The sequence below is a fragment of the Phyllostomus discolor genome, chromosome 12, assembly GCF_004126475.2.
Source record: "Phyllostomus discolor isolate MPI-MPIP mPhyDis1 chromosome 12, mPhyDis1.pri.v3, whole genome shotgun sequence".
Taxonomy (NCBI): domain Eukaryota; kingdom Metazoa; phylum Chordata; class Mammalia; order Chiroptera; family Phyllostomidae; genus Phyllostomus; species Phyllostomus discolor.
In genome coordinates this window covers 70,571,938-70,582,711 of record NC_040914.2, presented here as the reverse complement: position 1 = coordinate 70,582,711, position 10,774 = coordinate 70,571,938, and the positions used below count along the sequence as shown (strand labels likewise).

Here is a 10,774-nt window from a genome sequence, read left to right as displayed (position 1 = left end):
AAGATATTACTGCTGGTCACCAAAATCTGGCTTCCTTTTCCTTCTGGAGATTTAGGAGGAAGTATAATCCCCACTTCTCCTTAAAGTTAGGCAGTGCCTTGTGACTTGTTCTGGCGATTGACATGGAGACTGAAGTCAGATGTTACTTCCAGGCAGAAGCATCCAAGAGTCAGTGTGTGACTCCCCATGTTGGTTATTACAGTTCGCCATGGTTTCCCATTATGGTGTCTTCATTAGTTCAATTCCAGAGTGAGGATAATGTGGAGCAGGGTCTGTAGCATTGCTCAATAGATATGTAGCATGTGTTAGAAATAAACTTTTGTTGTTTTTTTAACACTGGGGGGGAAATTAGGAGTGCGTATTATTGCAGCATTGCCTTGCCTATCAACACCAATAGTACGTAGCTCAGGTTCATGCCAAACTGAAGTGTACTCTGGGAAGGCTGCCGGGGCAACCTTTTCCAAAAAGAACCTGGCAGATTGAGCCTTATCTGGGACACACTCAAAACAAAACAAGACAAAAAAAAATCCCAACATTCAGTGTTTTATGGAGATTTTAAAAATCAATTTCTAACTTCACTTTCATTACAATGATAAAATAACCACATTATCACCTTCTTGACCAAAGAAATTTAAAAAAATACAAAGTCCCTTTCTGTACTAATATGACATCCTTCTGTCTAGTCTCTTCTTGTGTCTTCTGCTGTCCTTAGTTTCTCATCAGCTACTGGCCTTTTGGAAATGTATGTTCTTGGTCAGGTGGTCTCTATTTCACATAGCTTTTTCTTTGGTCAACATTATTTATTTGCAAATAGTAAATATGGTCATTGTTTTCAGTTTACATTGATTTCAGCCCCTCCCACCTGATTTTAACTTTTACTAGACCTCAGTCAACATTTTCTTCTTTGGTTTGAGTCACGTTAATAGCATATGTCATGGAATTTAAGGCCTTCTGGACTACATGTACATGCCTTCCTGCTTTGTACTCCAAATCCAATTTTCTAGTTACATCTGCAAATGCATTTTCCCAGGGTAGCTTTCCACTACGATACTTGTGTTTTCTTAATGGTATTTTCATGGAAAACATTTGTAAGGATTTTGATTTATGCTTTATACCAGTAATTCTCAAACAGAATCAGGTTGTAAAGCTCACTGGGCATCAAGAAGTGGAATAGCATGAGCTTTTGATTTACTTCAAATCTGTAAAGTAGGCATAATTTTATCATCAGAAAATATAAGTATTATATCAGTGCAGATTTCTGCATTCCAACAGAAAAGTAAAACAATATAATTTGTAAGTCACATATCTACTCTTTTAGTTGATCTTTGATTGCTTCTTGTACATTTCTGTTTGTCATCTCTTATAAGAGACAGAAGACAAGAAAAGCTAGAAGGCAATAAATCTTGAAGTCACATTTATAGGAGGAAAATTCAAAATTAAGACTATGCTTCCCACTAACTGATTTTTTTTTCTCATTAGGAAAAGACCGCCAATATTCTGTCTTAGTTGTGGAGCATCTTGATCAGTCTGGTGTGAAGAACACCAGGGTCCTGGAGGAGCACCTAGCAGTCCGGTATGCAGGAATCCGACCATTTGACTAAGAATACTATGCTTACTGACGCAGAAGTGATTCTTAGTTTTTAGTCATAAGGAGTCAATATAGTTCCCATGACACCCCATTAAATGAGTCAAGTACTTATAAAATGTGTTTATAACTAATATGTAAAGCTCTTCTAATAATTTTTGGCAAATAGTGGGAGCTATGTAACAGTAAGTTTTATTATGAAGTTATTATTGTAACCTTGACTTCTTTTGGCACTTTGTAATATAATGTGACTGGAACCTCTTCTGGTGCCCTCATTGGGTCCAATTCTATTGACTCCAAAATAGGGCTTACCCAGTATTGTGTCCTTGGCCTCTGCTCTTGCTCTCTCTAGATATACAGAGATATAAAGTCATCCACTAAGATTTCACATATTCTCATGGCATATAAGAAATAGTTGAAGGCACTGGAGATGGTCGGTCTAAAAGAGAGAAGAGTATATGGAACTTTTTCACAGGGCTCTTGGGAGGCTGAGGCAGTGGGCCATCTCTGGGTCAATGATTCTTCAGCCTTTTGTAGTGACAGACTGCACTGTGACTCTGATGTAGGCCCTTCCCTGAAAAATCATTGACCATCTTCAGGGGCATCATAGACTTTCTTAAGCCCACTCCAGTATGGGAAGGCTTCTCACCACACAGCCTTGCTCTGGAGGGCAAAACGAGGCTCAGGGAGCGGAGGATGTTGATGGGGCAGGAAAAGCAGTCTTGGTTCAGTAAAAGGAAGAACTTTCCAACAGAGCAGTAGTTCTCCAACTTTGCTGGATTTTAGAATCATCCAGGTGATTTAAAAAATCCTTATGGCTGGGATGTGCCCCTACCAGTTATAATCAGAATCTCTGTGGGTGGGGTCTGGGCATTTTCATTTTTTTTATAAAGCTCCTCGGATGATTCCAAAGTGCAGCCAAGTTTCGGAACCAGATAATTGGAGCATTAAATTACTTTGCCATTTGAGTAGCCTCTCTAAGTAGTCTTGTCAATGGAGATACTTTAAGCAAAAAAGCTTTTCTTATTGATTCAAATATTCTAGAGCCACTTAACCTTTCCTGAACATTATCTATTTCTTCGTTATAATAACCTCAAGTTTAAGGTTATTTATTATTTAATAAGTGGCTTCACTTTTGATTCTCTGCTTTTCCCCTTTCGACCTGTTTGTTTATTAGGTCTGTGGAGTTCTGTGGTATAAATATATTTGTAACTCAGAAAAGAACAAGGTCAGAGTGTATTTATAGGAGCTTTTTTTTGGCCTGGAGAGTGACTTTTCACACACATTTGCTGCAGTTCTTTTGGCCCGGAAGTGAAATTTCATAATATGAGAGGCCAGGCTGATTTGCATAATCTGCCACATCCTTGATCATCTGTTTGTAAATAAAATAACACTCTCAGTTTTTAGTCACTTGTGATGTAAGTTTTTCTTTTCAGACCTCATTAATTTCCTCTGATGTCATATTGGAAAAGATCAGAATATCCAAAGATATTTAACCTTCCATAGGTAAATGGAACTTTATTATGATCAAAATATCACTTTAAGCCTAAATGAAAAAGCTGAATTGGTAATCGATCAGATACCATTATAAGAAGTTACTTATCTCTGCCTCAGCAGAAAATCACAAGTGTGAGTGTCCAGCAGGGGCCGTGTCGGGGTGTGAGAAAGCAAGCTGTGTGGTCACCAGTGAACCTCTGTCTCATTACAAGTAAGGACTTCCTCAAGGAGGCACTGACTGTTCATCAGCACTCAGCTGGGTCACTGGCAGTCACTGCTTAGGCATTAGAGTCATCTGTGCAGCTCCTGGGGTCCCCAGGAGGAACATCTGTCCATGGGACGGTATTATAATCATGCCCTTTTATATATGAGCTCACGGACCCAGAAAGGTCACTCATCTAAGCCTCACACAGCTAATAAATAGGATTGGAACCCTGGCTACTTGGTACTTGAGGTTGTGCTCATAATCAGGATTATAAATTTTCTAACTTTTTGGCTGGATTATAAATGCCAAGTCCCATGTTTTGACTTGGAAAAAACATCAGTTAAGGATAGATATAATAGTTTCTGTCATCGTCACCATCACCACCACCACTACTGTCACCATCCCCTACTGTGTTAGTTTCCTAGGGCTACAAAGGACCACAGACTCGGTGGCTTAAACAACAGAAATCTATTATCTCACAGTTCCAGAGGCTTGGTGTCCAAAATTGAGGTGTCAGCAGGGCTGATTCCTTCTGAAGACAGTAAGGGAAGAGTCTGTTCCAGGTTTCTTGCCTTTGCTTGTATATGGGCATCTTTTTCCTGTGTCTCTTCACATCATCTTCCCTCTATGCATGCTTGTGCCCAAATTTCCCCTTTTAAGAAGGACACCAATCATATACGGTGTATTGGGGTGAACCAATTGACTGAGCTTAGACCACATGGTCTACCAGTTTCCTCAGAAGCCTAAGGGTCGCCAAGCTGATATCCAGAGTTGGGAAAGAAAAGAAGAGGCTGGGGTGCCTAAATCACACATGCCCACTGCAGTTCCTTTGTTATTAGCACAATATCATTTGGACATTTTTGGAGTGGAGGGTAGGGATGCTTCAACCTACATTGCTTACTGCTGTCTGTACTCCATCATGGGATTAGGAGTCTGAATTAATATCTTCCTCTCCTCTTTTCATCACTTCCAACTTTGGTCTTTAATCATATCCATTAGTCTTTAATTAAAATTAGATTTATCTTTTATAATGACAATAGTTGGCAATGGATGGTTTTGCAGTATTTCTTCTGAGTCAATTCCTGAATGTGTTAAAGATACTTCACCCAAGTTATTCTTTTTTTTTTTAAGTCAGTATTAAAAAAACTGAGTTCAGTTTTTCAAACTACAGGAAGAAGATGTTAAAAACTTTAAACAACCATCAGAGTAATAACAATAATGGATCTCTGTCAGAAAAATGAGACTGAGATAGAAAATAGTGAAAATAATGAAATTCAAAACATGGAAGGAAAAGAATTAACCTATACTTGTCCAGATGGAAGAAGGGAAAAGAATCATGTTTGTTGTCTTCTCAATATCAGTGACATTACGTTTGAACAAGATGAAAAAGCCCGCAAGTTTGTTATCGAAACTGGATGGGAGGAGGCAGTGAGTATCTTCTTGAGTTGGGTCTCTTGCACATCAATGTTTTGATACAAGCCTGTTTACTTTTTTCAAAAATAGTTACTATTACCAAAAAGTATGTAAACAATGAAATATAGAAACCTTTGGAACACAAGTAAAATATTAATGATGAGGATAGCAGTACCTCTTAGTGAGTATTTATGGCCACTTGGTGTCAGCAAGCACAGTACTAAATGCTTCGTGTGCAACACTTCATTCAACCTCACAATAGTCCTATGCGGCAGGTGTTATGAACAGCCACACTTTTCAGACAGGGATACTGAGGCACCCAGAGGGTAAAATAATGCAGTGAAGATCACCCTGCCAAGGGCCAAGGTCTTCTGGACTCCAGAACTTAACTCCTTAACTACTGTACTACTAAACTGCCCAAGAAACCTGAGATTTCTGTCCTGTGGTTCTATTCAGAATCCTGTTTAATCTTAAATTGTCCTTAGAATCAAGAATGCAATCCTAAATTTAGAACTATAAGGAAATTTAATCTAAAGTTTCTCAGGTGACACTTGGCAATGTCACAACAGGGGATGCAGGGGAGGAGTTGCTACTGGCTTCCAATGGGTTGAGGCCAAGAATGCTGTTCCACATTGCACAATGTCCAGGACAGTGCCCATCGCTAGGAATACTCCCCATCAGAGTTCAGGAATATCATACACAGGGTGGCTTAAGCAACACACAGCTATTTCTCACAGTTCTAGAGGGTAGAAGTCTAAGATCAGGGTGCCAGTACCAGCATGGTCGGGTTCTTGGTGAGGGCCCTCTTCCTGATTGTGCCCTTATATGGCCTTCTTTGTGGTGTACAAGCAGAGAGACAGAGAGAGAGATTGAGGTCCCATGACTCTGACTCCTCCTTTTCTTATGACATTGATCCCATCCTGAGGGCCCTGCCCTCTCGACCTCCTCTAACCCCAACTACCTCAAAAGCCCCACCTCCAGATACCATATCACACTGGGGATTAGGGCTTCAGCCTAGGAATTTTGGAGGGACACAAATGCAGTCCATAACAAGTCCCAAATATTGGTAGTGCCAAAGTTGAGAAACCTCCGTCTACTTGGTTTATTTTATAAATGTGGAAACTGAGGCCAAGACAAGGCCCAGTGGTTCGCCCAGTGGTTTATCCAGGTGCACTTGACAGTTGAAAGAATCACGTCTTCAAGAGCCCTTCTCTAGTACTCTCTCTCCTGTATCACCCCAACCGCCACCCTAAGCATTTATGACCTTCCAAACTCATACTCCCACGCGTGATAAGTCAGGGCTATAGGCTGTCCTATTTAAGATTTTAAAACTTTCTAAATTGAGAAGGTTTTGTTTACTACCGAAAGTAACTACTTTGAAATATACATCTAAGGGCTGTTGGCATAGACCTACCTTTGCTCATCTACTCTCCCCCTAGCCCCTCCATGCGGCAGTCTCCTTGCTTGTGGTAAACCAAGCCTGGTACAGCAAAGCCTGGTGCAGGGGACAAGGACAAATAGTTTTGAATTTATTTTTATTTAATAGTTCCACATTTATTTTAATGTACATCTGAAAAACATAGCATGTCAAGATGGCCATTTACAGATACAATTGCTTAGTATTTTACAAGTCCTATTGCTAGTATTTCAGATTTTAAAATACTATTGCTTAATATGAGGCCAAAATAGGTATTTAAAATATCAGTTCAAATAGGATAGCCAAAATGGGGATGTGGCCAAAATTGGGGTGGCTAGAATGTGGGCAGCTCAGCTGAGACTAACACACTGCTTTTTTTTTTTTTTTTTTTTTTTTTTTTTGCAGGTTCAAGGCTGGGGAAGGGTTTCTCCAACTGCCTGCATCTGGCCCAGGAAGAAGCTTAAAAAGGTGAAGGTGGGAGCAAGTGCCAGCAGCTGCTTAGTCTGTGTCAGTCTCTCCCAAGGGATCCCTGAGACCAAGCCTCAGTCCGAGGCTGGGAAGTTGGAGTCCAGGGCTCCAGCTGAGGCAGACCCAGAGAGGGATCAAGGCCGCCCCTCCCAGACTCAGAGCCAGGAGCACAAAGACCCCACCACCACCTCCAGGGAGAGTGGCAAGATGTGCCTTCCCTCCTGCAATCAGGGAGAGAAAAAAAATCTGCAAATAAAAGAGTTTATTTGGTGCATGGAAAAGTGGGCCACGCCAGAGACTGTTAGGGCCAAGGGCCCCAGCGGACGTGCCGACCGGGGTCATTCTATCTCAGACTCATGGACTTCCAAGGGCCTTTTAATTCTGCCTCCTCTGAAGGCTTCAGCCCCAACTGGCTTGGGTGTTCTGGGTAAGAAGAGTAAGAACTTTCTCTTGCAACCAGAAGAGAAGGTGCTGCGTGTAGACAAGGATGAGTGTGTGGCTTGTGCATGTGAATTGAAAACAGTTGGCAGGAAAAATGGAAAGAGACCCATTGAGCTGGCCAAGCACCTTAAGGTCAACTGCAGGCAGCCTTTTCCTCCCGCAGTGGTCGGGACACCCCTAGTGGCCAATCTGGAGAGGGGCTGCCTGCACTGGTCCATCCTGCCTGAGAAAAACCTGCTGTGCCCTCCCCATTGCAACAATGTTTGCTGTCTCACTACCAGGCAGCTTTTGCAGAGAGAGGGAGCGCAAAACTACAAAGCCAAATTCAAAGCTAGGGAGCAGAGACCTCCCGTGAACACTCAAAAGTGCGTTCCCAAGGAGGCCAAGCAGGAAAACAGGCACCAAACATTGGAGACCAGTGTATTCCCAAGACCTCCCTTGCCATCTCTCACAGTGAGCAGAGTTGTTATTCCCGTATCCACTCACAGATTCCTCTGAATTGCCACAATTCCCTGGGCATAAGTACCTTTGAAGCCCGTTCATCCTCTCTTTCTCTTCTGCCTGTACGTCCTTCTCTTTTCTTCCTTTCCCACATCTCCCCTCCCCTTCTCTTTTCTCATTCCTTTCCCCCCTTCTTTCCTCTCCGTCTTTGTCCTTTTTTTTTTTTGTAGTAGAACCAGAGGAAATAAACTCATTGTATGGGTTTTTGATTTATTCTCAAAACACCCATATTTATGTTACCTGCTTCAGTAGCTCAGGTATTTACAAAATGCAAACTGGTAATGCCGGTCTCAGCCTCTGCCCGCCTTACAGCTCCTCTCCCACTGAAAGCCAAGTGGATGGTGGGGAATCTGAAAAGGACCTCTCTTGGTGATGCCCCCGTGCATCCTTGAGCCCACTGGAAAGGGCTCTTTCTGCCCCACCCCAGTGCCTTCAACTAAGTGTACTGGGCCTGTTTGGATGAAGTTATTTCCTGATAAACCAGGCAGCTATCTGTCTGTTGCTTCATTTTCTCTTGCAACAAAGGTCTGAAATGTTGCTTTAGTAGAAAACTCCAGCCTGTGTCTAAGTGGATATCCTTGTGTTCCAGATGACATATCCTTATATTATATCCATGGGTACACCATATCCATTGGTGCTACATGTCCAAAGTGACATAAATCCATGGGTTTACCATACTTATTGTATCCTATGTGTCCAAAGTGACATGTCCTTATATTGTAGCCTCGTGCTAATCTCTGTGTCTGAGAAGTTTTAGCCACAGTTCCACAAAATCCGTGTTGGAAAACAGCTTAAGAATAGTTATTTGAAAAAAGATCACTGTGATTATTGTCGCCCCACATACTTCCTCCACCCTTACTTTGCATCTAATATTTTGGAACTCAACAACCCCAGATAGACACTTAGAATGTGGTGGTTACTTTCTCCTTTCTCCCCTTTCATTTTACTCCAATGCATGTTTCCTGGAGTTGTATATAAATTAAACATTGCTTGTAAATGAGTTATATTTTAAATGCCAAGTGAGCAGAGAAATGCTCTGAAAAAAAACTTTGCAATATGAATAACCATCTAACTGCTCTGTAATTACTGTTTGAATTTGCTTAAAGTAGGTTGTACTTGAACTCTGGACTTTCCATCCCATAAATGATGACTATTTATAAACATCTGCTTTCTGTAATTGCTATTTAGTTGAGGTTGTTTGTTTTGCTGGTTTGTTTTTCTGAAACACGGGGAATGCAGGGATGATTATAGTACAGCAGTCATTAAAAGGTGTATTTTTGCCTACTTTGGTTGCAGACTCCTTTACAGTCTAGAAGCAATTTTTAGGTTCTTGTCATCCCTTCTTCCCTGAATGAACTGCCCGGTTTCCATCCCCAAGAAAAGGCACTGATTTCCCTCAGTTTCTGGACAGCGGGGATGTTGGACCTGGTATGTTTGAGGACACTCCAGCAATGGCAGCCTGCCCACCTAAGCCCATGGGTTTTTAAGCCCCCTTTTACAAGCAGCAGCATAATAAGCCCAATATGTGAAACAATCAAAAGTATTTGATTGGGAAGGAAGAATATGGACCAGCATGAGTGAGGGCTGGAGCCCCACCTACTCAGCCCAGAAGTGCTTTTGAGAAGTGCTTTTGAGGCAGTTTGAAAACACTGATGTAAGTTATGACCAAATATTTCTTATGAAAAACTCTTTTGTTGAGATGCAGTTGTAAATTCTATCAATTTGGGGGGTAAACATGTAGCAATAATGTAGAATTAAGAGGAAGGTGAGTCTGAACAAAAAAAAATGGCCGAATTTATTACTGAAGATTCATGGTATCATTCTTTTTGAACAAATAATTTGGCCAACAAAATATTGAGTAGAACATTTCTCTGTGAATGCATACGAATGTTCTGTTGGTATCTCTCTGTTAGGTAATTACCCAGGTACCTGATGAAGTCCCTTTGGGATCCTGTTTGTATTAGCCCATGTTTAGTTTCTCTGTGGACAAAGTCACTTTAAGCCTTGTCCCAATTTCCATTCAGATTAAATCAGGTGCCCAAACTGGTCTTTGATGTCCAAGTCTAGATAAAGGCTAAATGTTTGCTAGAATGCAGTCCCCACTAGGGATCTAGGTCACTAAGGAAACTTGCAGGGTAAGTCTTGCTGTTTTAAGGCGTCAGGCGTGTTCTAACACAGGTGAGCAGCCTTTTTCCTCTCTCAAGGTGATGACTGATGAGGTTTGACTCCTCTACTCCTTTCCAAACCAGGCATGGAGAGCTCTGTGTTTCATCCTTTGTTCTATTATTTTTGGATGTTATCTTGAAAACTTAAAAATCACAAAGTGGAATTGTGGGAGCATCTGACACAGGGCCGGAGGTCACCTACTGGGTGAGGCTGGGTGAAGCCTGGGGATGCTGCTGAGGGTATAGGTGAGGCAAGGGAGAGGCCAAAGGGGCAGGAGACCTTGGGCAGATGGAATGTCAACCTGAGAGTTGAGAGGGTGGCATGTGTGAAGGGCAAGGGGGAGACTTTAAATCTATTCCGATTCTAGACCTGGCTATATACATTTGGACAAATGCACAAGACTTCGGCTACTCAGGGAGACATTCCCTAATTTTTAGTTTTATTCAGTTTTTATTCTGGACTTTGCCTCTACTGTAAAATTTACCTGTACTTCGAAGATCATTCTATAAAGTAATTTGGACCCAGAATCAAATTCGTTTTCAGTCCCCCCTTCTAAGTGCAGGAGCCTCAGGACCCAGAGCGACCACAGCCGGCCAAGCAGGCCAGACTGCACTGCTGGAAGCCTCATATCTTGGGTTTTGGGGGTGTCTGGACTTATGTCTACTTGGTGCTGTAGTTTAGGGGCTCCTGAGAAGCAGGGTGGAGAGGAAAGCAACAGGGGGGTCCCTGGGGCTGTGAGAGAGGGCAGACCAGGGCGATTGCTGGAACCACGGAGAACACGTTTCTGCTGTCGCTCTGCTCCGCTAACAGGAGCCACGAGAGACTCAATGTCAGGCTCTCGCTGCCAGGGCTAACCTCTGCCCTGAGTTCCACTAGCCGGTCACACGATACGATGATTCCACTGGTTTTCAGTTGGGCTTTCTAGGAGTTCAAACCTTTTGGGCATTTTCTCTTTTTATCCTGAGCATATGCATGCATGTCAGGGATCAGTTTCTTCTGTAACCCAAGGAGCATCCAGTCAACAGCCAGGTTGAGTTTAGTCAGGCCAGGGTAAGGTATGGAGCCTGGTGTCTGGAGGCTC

At 42.2% G+C, this 10,774-nt stretch overlaps 1 protein-coding gene across 4 annotated transcripts; it reads left to right on the top strand.

Moving 5' to 3' along the window:
- The first annotated feature begins 893 nt into the window (after positions 1-893).
- C12H16orf46 (chromosome 12 C16orf46 homolog) lies at positions 894-8,811 on the top strand. 4 transcript variants are annotated; one of them, XM_036012253.1, is made up of 4 exons: positions 894-1,573; positions 3,022-3,091; positions 4,459-4,715; positions 6,523-8,811. In XM_036012253.1, the coding sequence occupies exons 3-4, from the start codon at positions 4,506-4,508 to the stop codon at positions 7,522-7,524; spliced, it is 1,212 nt and encodes a 403-aa protein (XP_035868146.1). In that variant the 5' UTR covers positions 894-1,573; positions 3,022-3,091; positions 4,459-4,505; the 3' UTR covers positions 7,525-8,811. The 4 variants fall into 4 exon arrangements, with proteins under 4 accessions (XP_035868146.1, XP_035868147.1, XP_028357621.1 ...); XM_036012254.1 differs by lacking the exon at positions 3,022-3,091 and having other exon boundaries at positions 894-1,626; XM_028501820.2 differs by lacking the exon at positions 3,022-3,091 and having other exon boundaries at positions 895-1,573.
- The last annotated feature ends 1,963 nt before the right edge of the window (positions 8,812-10,774 follow it).

Coding starts and splice junctions, on each gene's coding strand:
- C12H16orf46 (XM_036012253.1), top strand. CDS start 4,506: ATGGATCTCTGTCAGAAAAATGAGACTGAGATAGAAAATAGTGAAAAT. Junction 4,716..6,522: donor AAACTGGATGGGAGGAGGCA/GTGAGTATCTTC, acceptor TTTTTTTTGCAG/GTTCAAGGCTGGGGAAGGGT.